Consider the following 20917-nt stretch of genomic DNA (forward strand, 5'->3'; position numbering starts at 1 on the left):
AACGTCTTTCAGGCGGCGCAAGAAGAACAAGAACGGGATGTGAAGCGGCACAAAGAGTGGAGAAGAACTAACGAGGCAGAGACAGAAAGAGACAGAGAGAGTGTGGTGAGGAGCCTAGACTGGCACTAAGGACGAAGAGCGTTAGTGACCGGGGGGGGGGAAGGAAAACAAGGACACTAGCCTAGTCAGGGCCACCACCCATGGTACCGTAGGAATTATTAATAGCAGACGATGGACTTACTTCCAATGTACTACATAGCTGTAGACGTACCTACCTGAATACTAAGGCGGTACTAAGGAGGTACTAAGGAGGTACTAATGAGGTACTAGGGAGGTGCTATGGAGGTACTGAGAATCATGTTGACTCCATTGATCGGGACGCTCTCCATGCTGCAGGACCGCACAGACAGTTAGGGTAAACACTCCGGCCACCTGCAGAGCGGATCATCCCTAGCCCAGATCCAAGGCCCTTGCGCCGAGGATGGTGGCGCCAGTTGTGATCTGGTAACTTGGAGGGAACAACAAATATAGATAGATAAGGAGGAGAGGAGAAATGCCTCCCAGTCGAGTTTCTGAGTAGTAGTAATTCTAGGGGCTTTGTTTCTCTCTCTCCCAGCACCCCTCATTAATTTCTATGATTCCTTTGAAGCAGTGAATTTGGTCTCGTTTACAATCCACCGCATCCGGACTTGAACCAGGGGCCTGGTGGGATGTTATGCATGGCTGGGAGACTGTGGAAATGGAGACAAGACAATGCAAGATTAAGCATGCAGAAGAAGAGCCAGCCGAGGAACTTGCATGATCCTATGTCTTAGAAGCTGTCGAAGCACAGCCCGAGAAAAAACTCCCGGTAATTCCTGAAATCAAATTTTTGTGTTTCATCCAGCGCATCTATCCCCACCTAGAATATCCACCTCACTTCTCTGGTTCAACCAGTGTAGTAGGGCGTGGAATAAGGCATGGTATTCCCTTCCACCTCTGTCTGCCCCGGATTAAAGCATTATATTATGATACATGTTTAGGCGAAACTATGCCCAAATGATTGGATGCAATTCCCCAAAAAGAGAGAAGACCTACTGCATTGTCCAAATTATATTTCTTTCGTAGGTACTACATTCCGTTCGACTCGGTAGCCCTACTGTGCTACGTAATGGGTCTACCGGGTCTAAAAAGACAACGAGGAATAATACTAGGAAACCACAAAGTAACGGAAGAGATCGACCAAGTCATTGAATAATATACATTGAAGCCAACAAAAAGGTTGAGGGAACTGTCACCCCGAACTCTCCGGCGATCAGAGGAATCCAAAATGACGAACCAAGGTAAACATTAGAAGAAAAGAAAATAGCTCGGGCTATGTGTAAATGATATCCCGGTAAGTTTGGAAACATGGGCAATTTTAGTCGGCTGTGGGCTAACAGACAACGACCTCAGCCGCTGTACAGGGATTAAGAATGAAAAAATACAAAAGGCCCCCGGTTTTATATTGGGGTTGCCATTAGAAGACATACTGTGTCATGATGTTAGTAAGACGGCATTTTAAGTGCTTCATGAAGATGTCATCACTTACGGGAATGAAGAGGTAGGGCACCTGCTTCTCATACTCGAGCCAAGCCTCACCGTACTTGGTCCGACACCGCTGGATGTCACGCAAGGCGCGATGGCTGATCATGCAGGCAAAGAAGACCGGATAGAACCAGGGGAACGGGCTCGAGAAACCGGTGATCAAGCCCCAGTTCAAGGCGAAATAGAGATCGCAGGTGTAGTGGATCTTGCGGGCCTTGCCGTACCACCCATCCACGAGAATCTTGGAGCCATCGGCCGCGGTGATGGTCTTGGGGTTCTCGACGGTCTGCCAGGGGAGCTGCGGGAACGTGTTTCGGGTCACCATGGTGCCGCGCTCCTGCTGGCGGAAGCGGTTCTTCTGGCTGTTGGTCGTGTCCCAGACCCAGTACACGAACAAGTATGCAATATAGAGGAAGGCAAGGAAGAAGCGGTTCCACTGGTAAGTGGCCGGGTCATGGTTGGCCAGGTAGATGGTGCAGTGGCAGTAGCTCAAGGGCACACCAGCCAGGTTCCAAAAGATCAGCATGAAGCCCCATTTCTCGTAGTACATGTCCCTAATGGGGGTGTTAGTGAGGATCAAAGGACCAAAACCAGGAAACGCACCAGGTGGATACAATGCACTCCTCGCCTTTCGAGCAGGCGTTGGCATAGAGGAAATGCGCCATGACGAGGAACATGACCTCGCCGGACACATAGCCATAGACCTCCCACTGGCGAGCGGCGGCACCCATGGACAGGAACAGGAGAATGTACCAGGGGAGGCGCACCTCGAAGAACATCTTGAAATCGAGGATCTCGAACATGCGCGGGTTGAGCTCAGCGCCCATGAAGAAGTCATAGATGGGGTAACCAGTCATGCGGTGCTGCGCGCCGCGGTACAGGGCCGAGAAGTAAGCGGCGAAAGAGACCAGGTATCCCGACAGGATCGCGACACTAAGCAGGGGTCCAAATTCGTCGATGATGGTGTAGAGCTTGAAAAGACCCGTGAAGTGCAGAGCCAATGCCAGCGCAATGCTCGTGTAGAATGACCACACAGCAGAGCAGTAGTACGGCAGCTGCTTGCCGCCCATGTGCGGGAGTGGCCGTCCCATCATCGACACACCGGGAAGAAGAACGTAGCAGGCACCCTCGAAGACAAAGAAAACCCAATAGATGGTCCAGGCCTTAAGCGACGGGAACGCACCCGTGTATACCAATTCACCCAGGTGTGCGAAAAACTCCGAGTAGCTCTGGCCCTCGGCGGGACGAGGGAACTTGCCATTGTAGTAGGTCGCGCCAATCCACATGTAGTACATGAGCAAGGGGAACCCAATCATCATGGAAAGCACGCCGATAGAACCACCGAACTCGAAGTGACCACTGTAGTCGATCTTGGGATCGAGTCCTTCCTCCCAGCCGTCCACAATACGCTTGGCCTTGGTCGTCGACGACTTGGACTTGGACTTGGGGGCAGCGGCCTTGCCATTGGTCGCGCTCTTCGGGGTATCCTCCTCTTCCTCAGCCTTGACTCTGCCAGACGTGCGACGGCGCGTGGCCGACTTGGATCGGCTCGCTGGAGTGTCGGACTCGCTGGCCTCGGAGGCACGGGTGCGGCGGCCAGGCGTCTCAATGAACCCGGGGCGATCCATTTTCCTGGGTAGAACAGCAATTGCGGGTTAGTCGTGGACTCTTTCCAGAAACCGGCGCAAAGGAGGTACATAATATAGCTCGCGCAGGGTGGGTATTGTTTGTCGCCAAGGGGGGGGGGGGGGAGGGAGGGATCCATGAGAACCAGACTTACTTGGGAGTTCTCCCCGTTTGGGAGCGTGTCAATGTCATGGTCGCGTATCCGGAAGATGCGATTCCGGGTGATCGGGGGTATTAATTGCGCTGCCGTGTGCGATGCGAAAGGGAAGAGAGAACGAGTTGTTGCGGGAAGGGGCAAAACAAGAATGTTTACTATGGGCCAGGTACTCGCCGAGTACCACGCCGCCCACTCCAGTATGGGCCTGGTACGCAAAAAATACATTGGGGACAATAATACGTGACCTGCAGAATACAGGTCCGGGTCGTCGCCTCTTCCGTGGATCCCCACAGTCTTCGCTGTGCCCTGCCTTTTCCAGTGGAACATTACAATATTGAAGTGCTCTGTAGATGAGGAATTGGACCGTGGGCAGAGTCTCGGAGGACTTGAGTTCCGTGGTGGCGTGTGTGTGGGCGTGTGTGCATGGGGGGTTTGTGTGTGTATGTGGGTGGGTGTACGTGGAAATTGTATATTTGAATCTACTGACTGCCAACGAGTCTGGATATTACTCTGGAAGTAGACACCTATATAAGTGACCTGTCACACCAACAAAACTTCATTGATGTCTTATCTATTAGTGTTCTCATTCGTGTATGAGTCCAATGCTGCCCCAAACAAGCTGGGATGGAATGTGGGCCCCAACAACCGAGATTCAAAAAATCCGAACATATGTGGATGTGAAATGTGATCGAAAAACAGCGAAAAAACTCCAATGCATATAATGAAACATTGTATAGAAAAAGATGGTCACGCCGATGCTCATGCCCCTCTGTGGCTGGTGGTCGACATCAATGTGATCTTGTTCTTCTTCTTCTTCTTCCCGCCGCCGCCACTACTGGCCGCACCAGAAGGCTGCTGGCTCTCGGCAGCACTCTGGGCCAGTACTGCAGATTCTTGTTGAGCAGATTCTTGTTGAGCTAGGAGCTCGTCTTCCCATCCCTGTCGCCACCCGTCGTTGGGAACTTGAGCCTCCACAATTGGAGGAGAGGTCGAGGCCACTGCTGTCGTCCCCCAAACAGTGCGAGTGCCAGGGCCTGGAGGGCTGGTGGAGGGTGACGCCAATGCTCCAAAGTGCGACGTGGAACGTGGAGGAGAGGCAGATGAGGCGCCAGCGTCAAATAGCGGAGGGTCTGCGTGCAGAGGCTGAAAATCATGGGCGGAGAAAGGCACTTCGCTGGGTTCTCCTCCAATGCTGGGCCTCTTGCGTCGCGCGGCCGCCCATCGCTTGTCATCCTCTTCTTTCTCTGCTCGAATCCGGTCTTTCTCCTCGCGAGCCTCTTTCTCCCGATTGCGCTTTCGTCTCCGTTCGGTTTCGGAGCGGAACCGATCCAGAACCTCGGGAACGACCACATCTCTCCAGTCACATTCAAGAAAGCTCACTTCGCACCCGTGTGGGAGGTGTCCCAAGTATTTGACTCGTTTGCGAAGCTCATCGTCAATGATATGGCCGCTAGATATGCGTTCGATCCGAGGAAGGATGGTCGTAGGGAACAGAGAATATTCACCGAATGCAGCCTTGAGGATACGGATGTCAAGAGAAGAGAGGTAGAAGTGAGGCAAAGCTTGGTAAAAGTAGTAGGGCTGATCCAGCGCGTGCGAAGCTTGCGACTCTTTGTCTTTGCCGCGACCCTTGGGTTTAGATCGGGAACTGGGACCAGAACTCAAACCGGAGCTCAACGTAGAATCCACTTGAACCTTGCTCAAGGCTTCGGAGAGATGTTCTGCTTCAACTGATGTTGCAGGGGTGGATATAGCTTCGACCGCAGGTTGCACCGATTCTGTAGAAGTAGATGAGGTACTGACGGATGCGTCAATGGGGGGTTTCACGGCCTTCGCTGGTCGGTGGGCTGACGTTTGCCGTAAAACATCTGGGGGGTTGCCGATCCCTTTCAGCTTATCTTTCGCCTCTGTGATGGCATTGATCGCCTTTCTGGTCCAGGTGTTCTCATCTCCGAATAAAAGTTCGTCTTCCACTTCTTGTCGGCGGAGATCTTCGATCTCTGTATCGTATTGAGATGTCATGTAGTCTTCGCCGCCTTTCATCATCCGAGAGTAGTCGGCAACCTCTGCAACATGGTACCACGGAATATCTTCTTCAGGGCCAAAAGTTTCGGCACTCTCATGAGGTAATGCAAGGGTACTTCCAGGCTCTCGTTTCACCAATCGCAGCACCACATCTCCACCTTCAAATGGAAGATCGCCCTCCTGGCCGCGGAACCATCGAACTGGCCGCGTTTCCGAGATGTAAACTAAATCCCAACAAATGGGACACTTCTTCCATCGTGCTTTCTTTTCAGGCGCGGAATTTTCGTCATCAGATGAGTGCATATACCGAATGAGACATGACAAACAAAATATATGACCACAGCGAGCCATCCGTGGCGCCACCGGTGTTGATAGACAGATGGGGCAGCCGGCGGCTTGGGTTTGAGCAGACACCAACACCTGAAGAACGGAATCCCAATCCAAATGGACATCGGCGTTGGCGGCTTGGGCATGGTAATTCCGATTTGGTGTCACAATGAACCGGTAGTTGGCGTGAACATAGCGAGCCTTGTCAACCACATCTCCCCTTGATGTATAGCGCCGACGAGGCTGCGGTTGATACTGTGGACGAGGAGGGAGGGAAAAGTTCATCAAATGGGTAATGGACGTCTGTCCCTTGCGGCTGGTGGTTGATTTCATGACTGCCGACTCACTATACTCGTCGTCATCCCACAGCCGCGGCTTCCGTTGTCGTTTGTGTTGACTCTTCCGAGCTTGATTGTTCCTCGCCGCTGGCGAGCTGCGAGAGAATAGCCCTGAACCAATGCTCCCCGAACCACCGGAACGTCGTTGAGACCCGCTATCGGTCGAAGGGGTGGAGTGGAATTGCGCAGACGAGACTGAAGCGTTCGGGATATTTACCGCTTTCGACGAGACCGGGTTCTGTCCTGCATTGGATGACATCTCTTTGTGTTGGTGTAAACCGGGAACTGGATGGCGACTAGAGACGTCGGTTCACTCTCTGACTGTGAGGCTATCGTTCTCGAGGGATGGGTGTATTCGGACCAAGAAATGGGGGGTTCTGACGATCACAGTCTGCCCAGCATCCCAGAAGGAGCCAGGAAGCTCGTCACGGACCAAAATAAGAGGTGGGAGAAAGGACAAAACTGGGATCACCGAGTCAATGCTGATAACAAGCGTTGGAGGGGTGGGCGAGCCATTACATAACCAGGGGCCCGTGCACACCGGCTTATTCATCCCCAATGAGGGAATCAATCCATGCTGGGAAGGAAGCAATAATTCACTTCTCTCTCTCTCTACATGAGCTGCGAAGACTAACAACCTTACCCTTTTCTTCTTTCGCACTTCTCTCACCTCATCTCAACCCACCCCTATTGGTCCTACCTCGCCCTTCACAGCCGCTGTCTAGGTATCCTAGTCAGTCTTTTTTTTGAGGCTCTTTGTTCCAACAGCGCATTTTGATCGATCCCCAATCCCCTTCCAAGCAGCCCTTCCAACCCCCGTCCAACTGCTCCGTCCGCCGCGATCTACCACCTCCTACCGCCGTTTCCTTCCTTGTCCAAAGCCGAGATGGCTGCATAAGTGCGCCTGAGTTTTGACTCATCGTGATTTGACCTCCGCGCATGGCTCCCATTTGAGGCAACGCGTGGCTAAACCGTCAAGGCGACTTTCTCTCCCAGTCCAGTCGAAATGAATCACCACTTGCCCGCGATGCCCCATGGGCAGCCGCCGATGCCTCCTTCGAGGCGGCAGCATGACTACTATTATAATCCAGCACCTCCCAACATGCGCTCTCCGCCTTACATGGGGTACCCTCCGCCCATGAACGGCCATATGGCTCCCGCCTACTCGCCGCAGCAATATCCCCAACAATGGTATCCGCCTCCTGTTCATATGCAAATGCCTCCACGTCCATACCAGCCACCCTATGGACCGATGATTGTGTCCTCATACCCTCAACAGCCAATGATGGCTCCGAACCATATTCCGCCTCAACCGATGCCGATGCAACAACGGACCTCGACTCCACTGCAGCCGAGTATATCCCCGTCGATGGCACCGCCGCCCCTGCAACCTGAGATGCTCGAACACCCTGCCGCTGCTTTGCCGGTCCAGGTCCAGCCTACCCAAGCGTATCCCATTGCTTCTCCGCAGCCCCAATGGGAGCCCAAAGTCATTTCAACCTCGAGGCCTCCATTTTCTGCACCGGTAAGTTCTCCAGACATGCGATCTTTGTCTTTGGTCTGACCCATGATATAGCTCCCTTGGCTCTCTGTCCCTGAGTTTGCTTTCCCAGCTAGAACTCCACACCGACGTCGAAGAGCTCGTGCTATGAGATCGGGGGTTGAGCTTCCATCTAAAGACGGGCTGCACAAAGTTGAAACCGAGCAATACAGTGATAACAAGCGCCTGGAATCGGTGGTTCAGGAACATTCCGAACCGGAGACCCCAACTACTTCATTCCTTCCCTCGGACACTGATTCGACGCAACCTACGACACCTTCTTCCACAGCAAAATCCCAAACTCAAACACGCAGCTCCAAACCTGCTATTCCATTGGCCCCGCCCATTCCCGTTGTGCCGAATGCCCCTGGCACCCAAAGACAAGCCAAGGATAGTTCCAGTACCGCATCAGAAATGCCCAAGTCCACTGCAGCAGCTGTCGACGAAGCCGACCCCGAGAATATTCCTGCTATTGAATCCGAGACCAACCAAGCCTCTCCCCTTCGCGCCCCCCCCAAATCATGGGCGGACTTGGTTCGTGCAAAGGCTAGCGCACGGCCAGCCGCCGCCTCCGGTGCTGCAGCAGACTCTTCTATCTCTATGCAGAAGAGTGAATCTCTTGCCGACGTCCTGAGCAGCCTCGGCGAGGATGTCACCCAATACAGCAACAAGATTGCTTTTCTTGAGCCCCGAGGCTTGGTCAACACCGGCAATATGTGTTACATGAACTCTGTAAGTCTAGGTGGATCACGGACGAAAATGACTCACTAACCTTGTCTTCAGGTGTTGCAAATATTGGTTTCATGCGTGCCATTCTATCAGTTTCTTGACCATATCGGCCGACGAGCTGCACACAGCTTCCAGAGTGATCTTCCTCTGATCGATTCCATGATCATGTTCATGAATGAATTCCGTGTCATTGACGCGGCGGCCTCGGAAGACCAGCTGCGGCTCAGACTTAAACCCAATGAGCTGGAGCAGTACGGCGAAGCTTTCATCCCTGAATTTGTATATGAAATGGTTCGGCAGTTGCCACGCTTCCGGGACATGAAGCGTGGTCACCAACAAGATGTCCAGGAGTTCCTGGGCTTCCTTTTGGAAGAAATGCACGAAGAATGCGCTCGAGCTGCTAAGCATACGTCTGCGAAGGCCCTCGAAAACGAGTATGCCAATGGTCCTGCTGCCGCTGACGGATCATCAGGTGATGTGTGGCTGGAAGTTGGTCACAAGCAGAAGGCTGCCGTGACACAATCATCTGGTGCAATCGCCACGGAGTCACCGGTGACCAGAATTTTTGGCGGCAAGATCAGGTCAGAATTCAAGGTGCCGGGTAACAAAACTTCGGTCACTCTGGAGCCTTACCAGCCTCTGCAGCTCGATATTGGGTCGCCTGATGTACACAATATCATTGACGCGCTTAAGGGGCTTACCAAGCCGGAAAGCATTCAAGGCGATTTCAACTCCTCCCGCGGCCCCAACGTCACGGCGACCAAGCAGATCTTCATTGAGACTTTGCCCCCTGTCCTCATACTTCACCTCAAGCGCTTCCAGTATGACAGTCTGACTGGAGCAACCCAAAAGATCTACAAGAAAGTTGGTTACCCACTGGATCTGGAGATCCCACGGGAGGTCTTCCCTGCCCATCGGCGCAACGCCATCTTATCTCAAGGAGGGCTTCCAAAGTATCGCCTTATGGGAGTGATCTACCACCACGGCAAGAACGCCAGCGGTGGTCACTATACAGTTGATGTTCGCCGTCAAGACGGCCGCGAATGGATTCGCCTGGATGACACTGTCATTCGCCGTGTCCGAAGTGAAGATGTAGCGGAAGCTGGCGGCGAGGAAGATCCCAAGGTCCTTGCAGCGGCTCTCGAGCAACACAAGGACAAGAGTCCTAGCGCCAACATCTTTGAGCACATTGACCAGAGCGATATGGATTCGGCTGACAGTGAAAAGGGCTGGAGCCAGGTCAATGGCACTAGCGGTGGACATGCAAGCAAGAAGTCCGTTAATGGTGTCACTCCCTCTTCCGGACCTTCGTCCGGCATCCGAACCCCTCTCGGCAGATACAGTGCCCGGGATAATCGTGTCGCATACTTGCTGTTCTACCAGCGAGTGGCTTGATTTGGCTCTGGTGGCGTTCAAGCAAATTTTTTGGCTTCTGTTTAATGCCTCTTCATACCCCGGGAGGTTGCTTTTCCTGCTTTATTCAACACGCATTTCAACATCAGCAAACACTTCCGCCACTTACATTGATTACCTGCATTTGATCCTTCTCCCCAGGGATGCAATACTTCCCCTTTTTCCATCGACTGTACATACCGTGCTGCAGTGCTGGCCGGCTTGGAATTGGCCAAATGTGATTTCGACGACGAACCTGTGACTCTCGACTACGAGGCAGAAGACTGGGATTTAGGACCAGTCCTGGATCTCTTGGATCTCCGTACCTAAGTCTGACCATTCATCCGCCGTCACCGGCCTTTCGGTTGTGTCATACCTCATGTCTACTGCTCAAGACACATGAACACAACCTACCTTTGTTTTTTGTTCCTTTTTTTTTTCTTTTGCCAACAGGTTTCCTAGGATTACCATGATGCCTGGGACTCTACTACCCCCTTTTCATCCATTCGTGGACCATGTGCCCTGTTGTTGTTTCTCGGCTCTTTGATTTCCTGTATTGTTTGCTTGTTGCTGGGCTGTATCTTATGGGATGTCGACTCTGGTATATATACCCTGCTATTGCTTCCGTTTTTCTCATTTCTCATCAGGGATACACGCGTTTCCAGGCCATCGTGCTTCCCCCATTCCACACACGGATCTGAACACAGACAGGAGGAACCCTACCCTTTCCTTCCCCTTTGTTCCTTAACTGGGACCTTTTTTTTCACCGTGTGTCGTGTGGGACCGAGTCTGTGACGATGTCATGAATTTTCTTGCTTTTGCCTTTCTGCTTCTTGTATTGTTGATCATAGACCGTGGTGGTTGGAGCGGCGTTGCCTGTCATCAGGCTCGGGGGATTTTCGAGGGTGTTGTGAGAGGAGAGAGAGGAGTGAACGCTGGAGATGTTTGAAGAGAGAGCAGGTGTTTCTCGGGAGACCAGGGGGGTCGTGAGGTTTCAGATGTGGTCGGGGGTTGTGAAGTAGTTATTTCTGGTGATTGTCATTTGTAAAATGATTGAAGAGAGAGAGAGAGAGAGAAAGATCTATCGAAGAACGAGGAAGAGGAGGACGATAATGGATAAAAAGCGTGTCCTTACAGAACCCAAACAAATTTTAAAAGGAGATTCATTTCGATCTTTATTCTTTTTTTCTGCGCGTAGACTTCGTACAGTAATTCATACATTTTGTTTGGTCTGGATCGAGAGGAATGGTCTCGATCAAGCATGGAAGACAATACCCGTCTTTTCTTCCGATGCATCACCAGCACCCTCTCCCTCTTCAACAAACTCAAAGCCCAAAGCCCGCCAGTTCAATTCCTTCCGCCAGTGCAGACCGTAATACATCCTTTCCTCCGTGCTCTGTTCCTGGCCCTCATCAACAGGAGTAGGAACGATGACGGGCTCCGAGGCAAGACCGCCACTCGCCATGCGGCCCTTGCGAGGGAAAATCACGGCTCGGAAGCGGGAGAGGAGCATCCCCATTGAACAGCAGATGCATGGTTCGTGGGAGACGTAAACGTCCAGGTCTGTGCAGAGGTAACCGCCTTGGGATGGGGCGCGGATTCGGGGGTTAGTAGTAGTAGGATTTGCGGAAGGTAAAGTAGAAAAGGAGCACTGGGCCTCAGTGGGATGGAGGGTTGGGTCGGGTATGGCGGTGGTAGAGGGTGGAGGGGCTGGAAGAGGTGGTGGTGTTTGAGATTGAGATGGCGAAGGCGAGATGGCGGTTTTCAGGTCAGGGACAGCCACAGCCCAGGTGGATTCTGGGTTCGGTTCTTCGTGTTTCCTCTTCTTTGGTGAGGAGGGAGACTCGCCCAGAGGTGCCGGAGTCGCAGAAGAATCATGATGATAGTGAAAGAAAGCCTCAAGCGGACGAAGCTTTGCGCCTCCTCCAGCAGATGCGATAACATCTGTCAGTGTAGACTGTGCGCGATGCTCCTCCTGTCGGCGCCGATGAGCCACCAAATCGATCGCTCTCATCATAGCATGTAATTCAGGTCCGCCCTCCAGATCGGAATTGTACGACTCGCTGACCGGGTTTGGTATCTTCCCTCCATGCAGCTCAGCCTGCGACGGCTGGCCGCCCTCTGGGCGTGAGTATCGCGCATCACCTGCAACAGAAACCACAGCCTGGATCCACTGATCAGGACGGTCTTGGCCATCCTCACGGCAGGCGGCGTCGATGCTAGCCTCAATGGCGGGGTCGACTATGACGGCACCGACGCCACGGCCTAGACCCGACTGCTCTGCTTCCGTGGCGACCTTTCGTGCAAGAGATAGATAGTAGCCAGCTCGGGGCTGGATAGACTCCCGCGCGCGATTGAGCATCTGTAGAGGCGGCGCGACAGTCGAGCGTGGAGCGGCGGGGTTGAAGATGACCGGCCAGAGGGTCTCGGTCCATGTTTCGGCTTGGTGGGAGTTGAAGGGAGGCTGGAGGGAAACTTTGATGGTATGCAAGCGGATTTGAGGCGGTGGTGGATTGTCAATTGCTGGTGTTTCTGGCGGCGTTTCTGTGGTCGAGCTGGGTGCCGGTGGTGTAGAAGTAGCCGCTGGGATCGGCGCGAATGGTGCAAGGAGGGTCTGTAGTTTGTCGACATCGGGCAACGGGGGCGCGATCAGCACGAAGATTGTCTGCTCTGTGGTTGGCGACTGTCCATCTTCAATTGCGGCTCTCACGGGTGCTGGCAGTCGTTCTCGTTTGACGAAGCGGCGCAGGTGGGAGAGAGTAAGGGAGGGGTCCTTGGGGAATGCAGAATCCAGAGCTCTACCCCATTGATTAGTATCTATCCGGCAAAAATAATGAAGCTGCTTACTTGACCACCTTGGAGGCGGCTTTGAGGTTGACTTCGGCGACATAGGCGTCGGCTGCGCTCAAGTTAGGCGTGTTAAAAGACTAGCCAGAAGCGTAGATGGAACATACCGAATTCTTCAGGCGGTCGTGTCTCCTGGACTGTGCGAATGGGGACCACCTCTCCAGCTAGGGGAGGTAGGTCCCGAACGGACTGTGGGATGTCCATATGGAGATCCGTGGTGGGTGGATGTCAGGGAAAGAAGGACTTTCAAGCTCCCGCACTAACAAATTCCGCATTGGGAGTTTACACATCTAGATCTACAACCAACGGGATCTAACCTCCACAGGTTGGATCAACAACAAGAACAAGAAAATAAATTGGTGGTAAATAGCACTACCCGAAAATAAGGAATAATCAATCAAACGCCGCGTCGTTCGTTCCGCTGGAAAATGGATAGATAATCGCTGAAATGGAACAAAGCACCGCCCTCGGTTTATGCGATAGCCCTCTAAAGCGCCGTGCCCGGATGCATCTCTCGGGGTTAGTTATTCTGCAGAATGAAAAAGTATCGCGAGATCCCTGAGCTGATCGTATGGACCAGACTGTCCTTTCAACGTGCTCCCTGGAGTCCAGCCCCAGCGGGGAATCTCCATCACGAAAGAGAGAAAACTGTGATATATGTCGGTGACACCATTATGCGGGAGGAACATCCGACGTGGCTACTGAGGAGCTGGCATTTCCACCGGGGCGCTCGATCTCAAAGCTGTCGCATCGCTCCACCAGACTCCGGTAATAGTCTACCAGAACCTCGGGTTCAGGCACAATCCGCCACTGTACTCGGAAGAGAAATTCCAGTTCCAGCATTGCCAGTTCTGTCATGCCAATACCGCCTACCCGGGCATATGTTTTGTTGGTCCAGAAACTGTCGCTCAGCCCCTTGCTGGCAACCGTGGCGCTGGTTATGAGGAAGCGGTGGATAGTCAGGCTGGAAACGGTAAAGGCAGGGTACAGGGCACAGAGTCGATCAATATAAAAGACCATGCTGAGTAGGATCGGTGGCGACAGGGTGGCGTGGGTCGTCAATCGCTGCAGGTAGTCCTGCACTGATATTCGGGGCGGAGAACGCGAATGGAAGCGCGTCAGGCGCCCTTGGTGTAATGGGATTTGATCATTGAACCGAATCAGCTCCAGCAGCATACTGGAGATCAGCACCACCATATCCTTGGTATCGGCGTCTTCATATTTCGTAGGCAGAATTTTCACATCTGGCTTGGAGGACCGCAATCGTTTTGACTGCGAGCTCTCCAATTCCGAGCCCGCGGATTGGCCCGCCGGCGTGACATCCGGCGGGTGATGGTCGGTCTGGCTATTGCGCTTGTTGGAGCCCGAGCTGCTGGGGGCGGGCATCGAGCGGGCCACGGACGACGCCGGTGGAGGATTCGCAGGCGACGCAGGCTTAGTGATAGGGATAGTATTATTGGCAGCGGGAGGTGCGGCAGAAGGGTCCGAGTGTGACGAGGACGTGGAGGCGGATAAGGCGGATGGATTACTAGGGACCAGCGCTGAGGAGGATGCAGAACGCTTGCGGTGAAGTTCCCCAGAGGGTTCAGGGGATGAAGGATCGACGGTATGCTTGTTTAGGGCCGACCGAAGCTCCTCAATGGCCTGGCGCGACGAACGGGGACTGCTGAATTGTGGAGCGGGACCGGTGGCCGGATCATAGTGGTGTGGATGCGCCGATGGGGAGGCCGAGAAGGAGGAGCGCAGAGGGGCCGAAGATGGTGAGGGAGAGGACGCTAGCATGGCGAGAAGGTTCAGTTAAGTGCGGTATCGCGGCGCCTGGAATGCTGGAATCTGCGAATCGACCGACGGGATTGCTACCACGTGGGCGCACGAGTCAACGGGACGCTGACGCTGCGGAACCTGGGTGGCGCACGGTCTCATCCTCACGGCGAGGATAGATCCAGAGGCTGGAATGGTCTCCGGGCGATTCAAGGAGAAACGAGATGGGGAGAGACCAGAAGTAGGTAGGAAGAATACTCCGAAAAGGGAAGACAGAAGAGAAGAGAGAAGGAAAGGAGAGGAGCAACACCCAACGGGGAAAACCCTGTTTGCCAATGACCGCGAGGAAGGCGGTGACGGGTATCTCTGCCGGTCATGGGGGTGGGGATTATGTAAGTGAGCGATTTAGGCTGCAAACGCCTGTTGACCTATTGAGAGAGGGAGTAGGATACTCCGCAGGTTGCCGACAGGGACTCGATACGAGGTCCAATGTACGTACTACTCTACTACTATTATTATTGTTGTTGTTGTTGCTTCACAGCTGCGGCTATACCATGTCTGCCTCAGGCATATTTATTACGTAACAACGAGGTCATCTCGATGCGGAGTCGCAAACGTCTAGATTCATCTCGGCCACTCTTTTTGTTGGTTGATTTGCAGGTACAGACAGGTAGGTTCGGACCAACTACTCCCGGGAGACCTCAGATCACACGACCCCGTCGAGAGCATCGTCGCTGGCCGTGAGACACACGACCCCTCGGTCGCCCTACCGACGGCAGCCCACATCGAGTCACGCAGCTGCTCAGGCCATCTAGTGAAGCTCCTCCCTCCTACGGGGAGGCGGTGGTTTTCGGACGATGACACGAGCTTCTGCGCCGCCGATTCTGCTGCAGCTCCACAGCCCAGAGTCGATCTCCGCGCAAGTAGCATCATTGCGCAATCTCAAGAATGAGTTGATCGGCCATGACCAGCGCAAAGAAGCCTACGTGAACGCGGGCATCATCCCTGCTTTAGGGCAGGTGCTCAGCGCGAGACGACCAAGGGCGATGACGACCGAGTTCAATGGATCAACACAAGAGAAATCAAAACCAGAGGAGTTGGAGGCCTGTCTCCAGGCGATTCTGATCATTGGAAGCTTAGCACAGGGTATGTGAGAATACCCGCTCTGAAAAAGTATCATAGACTCACAGTGTGGTGCACAGGTGGCCCGACATTTCTTGCTCCCATATTCGCCAGCAATATTCTTCCCACTCTCCTCTCCATCCTTTCTTCCCAAGAATGCCCACTGTCGTTCCGCCTTCCTATCCTCCGGGTCCTAAGCACGATTGCGGATCGTCTGCCGCTGCAGAGTCAAGAGCAATGGCCTCGGGACACACGCTTGGCCGACCTTCTCTTCGCCTCTGAGCACATTGGATGCCTCACTCGAATTCTTGGAGAAGACTACGGATCCGCACAGATCCAGACGTCCATCGAGTTGGCCGCTGCCCTGATTGGGAAGCTATGCACGGAGGAGAGCCACAAGACAGCACTAGCAGAATGTGGAGTGCTGGATGCCCTGGCGGTCAAAATTGCCTCTTTTGTGGTGGCACAGGGATTTGTGCTTCCCGGTGCCGAGGACCATCTCCAATATCTAGGTGCTTTGGAGGCGATCCCGTCGCCAGCCCCTGCATCCGCCCATCTGGCACCGATTCTCCGCGCTGTTACGGTGATCATTGAGCACTCGAAATGGCGTGCGGAGCATCTCCTCTCGTCGCCCGCAATTGTGACTGTATTCCCCAAGCAGGTGCCGGGCTTTTCTCCATCCGACATTAAAAAGGGACCATGGGGAACACCGTATCTCGGAAGTTCAGCGGTGCCACGGCCCATTGGCCCCAATCCGGTCGATGAGCTACTACCCTCGGTCCCACTGGCCCATGCCAAAGCGTCTCCCAACGCCGCGAATTTCCCGCCTCTGGGGCATGGAGGCTCGCAGCGTCGGCACAGTAGCCACTCTTTCCCCACGCCGTTCTCCCTGACGGAGACGCCTATTCCAGAGGAAGACGAGAACTCCATTGTTCCATGGCTTCTGTGCATTCTGCGTTCGGAAAATGGCATGGCTCGGCTGATGGCTGCCCGTCTGGTCACGGCGCTGTTCCGGCTGGGATTGGCAAAGAAACACCGCGTCCCTATGTTTAGTTATCTGCTTATCCCCATCCTCATTCGAATGCTTGACAAGGACTTTTCCGTACCCAATGAAGGTGGTCCCAACTACAACGGGTTGATCTCGCCAACACAGTGCCTGAAAGAGGAGGCTCCGGCAGTACTGGCCAATTTGGTAATGGATGATCAAGAATTGCAGAAGCATGCGGTTGATGGCAGCGCGCTCAAACGGTTGTCCCAACTTCTGAAGGAGACATACAATCCAGTTCCAGAGAGCTCGCGACCAATGTGGCAGGCAGAGAGTGATACTTTAGCTGCAGATTCCGAGTCCGTGTCGGCGGAGTGCCGCCTTGGGCCTCCAGGCTACTCGCCAATATTGTGCCATGTTATGCGGTATCGGGAGAGCATTCTCAAAGCTTTGGCAGCCTTGGTTCCGTTCAAGGACGAGTATCGCAAGGCGGTCTGTGAGAATGGCGTGGTTCCCTACATCATTGACTCGCTCAAGCCGCGGCCAAGTGATGCACCGGCGGACGCTTCGATTCCCAAGAACACGGCAGCTGACGGCAACCCGACTCCGACGCTGCTGGCTGCTTGTGGCGCGGCTCGGATGTTGACGAGGTCGGTTAGCGTGTTGAGGACTAGCCTAATTGATGCCGGGGTCGCCCAGCCTCTGTTTGCTCTTATTAAGCATCCAGATTTAGAGGTGCAAATCGCAGCTACAGCAGCAATCTGCAACCTGGCATTGGATTTCAGTCCCATGAAAGAGGTCAGTTGAAATCTTATCTTGGTCGGCGATGCATATCTAACACGGTCCCTGTAGGCAATCATCTCCGCGGATATTATTCCGCTTCTGTGCGAGCATGCTCATTCGGCCAACACCAAGCTTCGCATTGAATCTCTATGGGCTCTGAAACATGTAGTCTACAACACATCGAACGACATCAAGATGAAAGTCATCGCGGCACTGGGTCCAGCCTGGATTTGGGAAGTCGTCAGCCAAGACCCGGTCAGCAACTTGACCAAACGGGGGATGGAAGACGAGATGGAGCAGGGCGCTGGGATTGCCATGGGTCGAGCTAATTCAGCCGGGGAACAAGTCGACATTTTGAATCCCATGGAGGAAGGCGGCTCACGGGACGAAGGCTTTAAGATGACGGACACCATGCCGCCGTCGAAGATGAGTTTGGAAATGTTCCTCCCGGATGCTCGACGCCGACGCAAACTGGTCCTTCATGGCGATTTGGAGCAATCCACCCAGGCACGACAGGATGATATTGCGGTTCAAGAACAAACATTCGACTTGCTACGCAATATCATCTGCGGCCCGGGCGCCCCCGAGATGATCGATCATTTGTTCAAAGAGATCGGGCAGGATGAACTCCTTGGTGCGCTGGCAGATAACCTGCGGCCACGCAGCATCCAGCTTCCTCATCGCCGCGAGTCCTCTAGTCGGTCCCTGCAAATCCCCGTGGAGATTCTGAGCTCCGTCACGGCGCTGATTATCCACCTGGCTGCGGGCCTCCCCCGCCACCGGCAACTGCTCGTGTCGCACCGCAACCTGATGCGTTCGCTGACCGACTACTTCAACCATACCCATCGCGAAGTACGGGTGAACTGCGTATGGGTGGTGATCAACCTCATCTACGAAGAAGATCAGAGTGACCGTGAAGGATGCCGTGAGCGCGCTGCCAAGTTGCGGACGTTGGGGATCGCAGATCGGCTGGCCAGTTTGGCGGACGATTCAGATTTGGATGTGAAGGAGCGCACCAAGACAGCGGTGCACCTACTGAATTCCCTAGCGCCGGCATGATTGGGATTCGGATTGATTTCAAGGGAGAAAACAAAACTGGATGGACATTGGCGTCGGAGTAACTATTTGAGTCTTGTGTATAAGCTTCCCTGCGAGATAGTTTGTGTTATCTTATCGACTGTGGAGAAAACAAACGTCATTGTATCAATTGTGCCAACTGGAAGCATTTTACTTCGTTTCCTTCCCTCAGCACATACACAATTAACTCGAAACCATGTCTCCTGTCCCCGCCTCCATTCTTCGCGCCCTGTCTCTATCTTCGGATCCGTCAAAAGTCAGCCTCTCATCTTCCGGCCTGGGGTCCGGATTCACCAGCACAGGGGCCATTCGAGCCAAGGTAGCCACAGAAAAAGGCGAAGAAGAAGAGCGCCGGTACTTCGTCAAGACATCAGCAGATGGCAAAGCTGCAGAGGAGATGTTCCGCGGGGAATACGAATCTCTCAACGCGATTGCAGGCTCGGTGCCGGGATTCTGTCCGCGCGCTGTGGCGTGGGGTCCACTAGACGACTCGGACAATAACAAGAAATTCTTTCTCGCGACGGAGTTCCTCGACCTGGGCGGCTCAATGGGCCGCAGTAACTCTGGTGATGAGAGCACGCCAACAACTCTTGCGCATCGGCTGGGAAAACTGCACACCACGCCCGCACCACCAGATCCAGAGACGGGGCGACGTCGATTCGGGTTTTCTGTTCCTACATTCTGCGGGGATACAAAGCAGCCGAATCGATTTTACGACAGCTGGGCCGATTTCTACGCGAACGAGCGCCTACTCACCATCCTAGCCTCGTCAGAACAGCGCAATGGTCGCGACGCCGGACTGCGCGAGCTAGTCGAGAAAACAGCGCACACTGTTGTTCCCCGATTACTAGGCGATAGCCATTTAGGATTTAATTCCCGTGGAGAGGGGGAGGGGATTGTCCCCGTCGTTGTGCATGGGGATCTATGGAGCGGGAACGCAGATTATGGTCGGATCGTGGGTACTGGACGAGATGAAAAGCCTGGAGATGTGGTCTATGACCCGTCGGCGTGCTACGCGCACAGCGAGTTTGAGCTAGGGATCATGCATATGTTTGGGGGCTTTGGGGCACGGTTTTTCAGTCAGTATCATCGTGTCGTGCCCAAGACGGAGCCCGTGGAGGAGTACGAGGATCGGGTGCGATTGTATGAGTTGTGAGTTTTGTCTGATCTCCCCTGATGCCCAAATTTTAGGCTAATACCTTATATGTAGATATCACCATCTGAACCACCATGCCATTTTTGGAGGTGGGTATCGATCTGGTGCGATGTCGATTATGCAGAAGTTGGTTCGGAAGTATGGCGATGCGAAGGCGTAGATCAGTCGTGATTCCCGAGTGAGATGATGTCACTCATTAGAAATAACTACTTATTCTCGCTTTTTCCCACTCTGTTCTTTCCTCTTCATTTCTATTCTCATACTATGTCCCATCCCGACTCGAATCTTCACCCCGAAGCCACCGGTCCCGCCAAAGCGCTGGTCGACCGCCACCGCGCGGAGCAGCCCTTGAAGCTGTATGCGGGGTGGTTCTGTCCGTAGGTTAACAATTCAAAAACATAAAACAATATAACTGACTACCTCCAGATTCGGTGTGTTCTATTCAGCTAAATTCTTACTCGTTTGGATATTAAACTAAACTGTCGATCTCCAGTGCAACGAGTCTGGCTTGCCCTAGAAGAAAAGCAGATTCCCTACGAATACATCGAAGTAAACCCGTACAACAAACCCGACTCCCTCCTCGCCCTCAACCCGCGTGGTCTCGTGCCCACACTCTCCTGTCCGACTAGCCATTCCCCGCGGCCACTGTACGAGTCCACCGTGATATTGGAGTACCTCGAAGAAGCGTATCCAAACCATGGCCCGCGTCTCCTCCCAACCGATCACTACGAGCGAGCCCGCGCAAGGATCTGGATTGACTACGTGACCTCGCGGATTATTCCTGCGTTCCATCGGTTCCTGCAGTATCAACCCACGGGTCCACAAGATGGAGGGCTGGACAAAGTCCGTCAGGAATTTCTGAATCATCTTAAAGTTTGGACGAAGGAGATGCATTCGACCGGTCCGTTCTTCTTAGGACAGGAATTAAGTGCTCCCGATCTGGTGCTGGCGCCGTGGGCGGTGCGATTGTGGGTGTTTGATGAGTTTAAAGGTGGGATAGGGATTCCGTCTGGAGGACCCGATGAGGCGGTTTGGGACAGATGGAAGAGGTGGGTTGCTGCTTTGGAGGAGAGGAAGAGTATCATAGAGACGACGAGTGAGAGGGAGCATTATCTGCCTATCTATAAGCGCTATGCGGATGATCAGGCGCAGAGTGAGTTGGCTAAGGCGACGAGGGCGGGACGGGGTGTTCCTTGAGAACATATCAGAGAGACACGATTTATCTTTTCCACAATAATAACCGAGACACGAATGAGTACCTACGAAGTAAAAGAGAGAGAGACTCAAAATATAGTCCCAAAGGTATAACTGATATACCGTGTTGACTTCGCTGTTTTATAGGCCATCAGATTTCCTGCCTGGTCAGGACAACACTCTTTCTGTATATATATCCCTGCAAGTCTATGCCTCTTGAAGTAATAGCTCGACTCCCGTGGTGCAACGGAGTGACTCGCTACGATGGTCACTAGCTGCCCCATCGGGGACT

The 20917-nt window shown here is 53.5% G+C and overlaps 8 protein-coding genes across 8 annotated transcripts; 4 read left to right on the top strand and 4 right to left on the bottom strand.

Moving 5' to 3' along the window:
* Nucleotides 1-1498: 1498 nt before the first annotated feature.
* On the bottom strand, nt 1499-3384 carry erg4 (c-24(28) sterol reductase; the record flags this gene model as incomplete). The annotated part of the gene is made up of 4 exons (XM_056975537.1): nt 1499-1510; nt 1571-2120; nt 2170-3198; nt 3347-3384. The coding sequence occupies 4 exons, from the start codon at nt 3382-3384 to the stop codon at nt 1499-1501; spliced, it is 1629 nt and encodes a 542-aa protein (XP_056835493.1).
* Nucleotides 3385-4108: 724 nt separating this feature from the next.
* Nucleotides 4109-6298, bottom strand: N7510_003612 (RING-type E3 ubiquitin transferase MAG2; the record flags this gene model as incomplete). Its single annotated transcript, XM_056975538.1, has 1 exon — nt 4109-6298. One exon carries the CDS (start codon nt 6296-6298, stop codon nt 4109-4111), a length of 2190 nt encoding a protein of 729 aa, XP_056835494.1.
* Nucleotides 6299-7045: 747 nt separating this feature from the next.
* On the top strand, nt 7046-9703 carry N7510_003613 (mRNA-binding ubiquitin-specific protease UBP3; the record flags this gene model as incomplete). Its single annotated transcript, XM_056975539.1, has 3 exons — nt 7046-7564; nt 7616-8311; nt 8363-9703. 3 exons carry the CDS (start codon nt 7046-7048, stop codon nt 9701-9703), a joined length of 2556 nt encoding a protein of 851 aa, XP_056835495.1.
* Nucleotides 9704-10955: 1252 nt separating this feature from the next.
* N7510_003614 (putative tRNA-specific adenosine-34 deaminase subunit Tad3) lies at nt 10956-12751 on the bottom strand (the record flags this gene model as incomplete). Its single annotated transcript, XM_056975540.1, has 3 exons — nt 10956-12498; nt 12548-12599; nt 12655-12751. The coding sequence occupies 3 exons, from the start codon at nt 12749-12751 to the stop codon at nt 10956-10958; spliced, it is 1692 nt and encodes a 563-aa protein (XP_056835496.1).
* Nucleotides 12752-13219: 468 nt separating this feature from the next.
* phoB (regulatory cyclin phoB) lies at nt 13220-14329 on the bottom strand (the record flags this gene model as incomplete). Its single annotated transcript, XM_056975541.1, has 1 exon — nt 13220-14329. One exon carries the CDS (start codon nt 14327-14329, stop codon nt 13220-13222), a length of 1110 nt encoding a protein of 369 aa, XP_056835497.1.
* Nucleotides 14330-15165: 836 nt separating this feature from the next.
* On the top strand, nt 15166-18257 carry N7510_003616 (armadillo repeat protein; the record flags this gene model as incomplete). The annotated part of the gene is made up of 3 exons (XM_056975542.1): nt 15166-15454; nt 15511-17213; nt 17268-18257. 3 exons carry the CDS (start codon nt 15166-15168, stop codon nt 18255-18257), a joined length of 2982 nt encoding a protein of 993 aa, XP_056835498.1.
* Nucleotides 18258-18471: 214 nt separating this feature from the next.
* On the top strand, nt 18472-19591 carry N7510_003617 (putative fructosamine-3-kinase; the record flags this gene model as incomplete). The annotated part of the gene is made up of 2 exons (XM_056975543.1): nt 18472-19427; nt 19486-19591. The coding sequence occupies 2 exons, from the start codon at nt 18472-18474 to the stop codon at nt 19589-19591; spliced, it is 1062 nt and encodes a 353-aa protein (XP_056835499.1).
* A 104-nt stretch (nt 19592-19695) lies between these two features.
* Nucleotides 19696-20628, top strand: N7510_003618 (uncharacterized protein; the record flags this gene model as incomplete). Its single annotated transcript, XM_056975544.1, has 3 exons — nt 19696-19808; nt 19858-19862; nt 19925-20628. 3 exons carry the CDS (start codon nt 19696-19698, stop codon nt 20626-20628), a joined length of 822 nt encoding a protein of 273 aa, XP_056835500.1.
* Between the last annotated feature and the right edge of the window lie 289 nt (nt 20629-20917).

This window comes from Penicillium lagena, assembly GCF_028827675.1.
Source record: "Penicillium lagena strain IBT 129212 chromosome Unknown utg000002l_segment0_segment0, whole genome shotgun sequence".
NCBI classification, from domain to species: domain Eukaryota; kingdom Fungi; phylum Ascomycota; class Eurotiomycetes; order Eurotiales; family Aspergillaceae; genus Penicillium; species Penicillium lagena.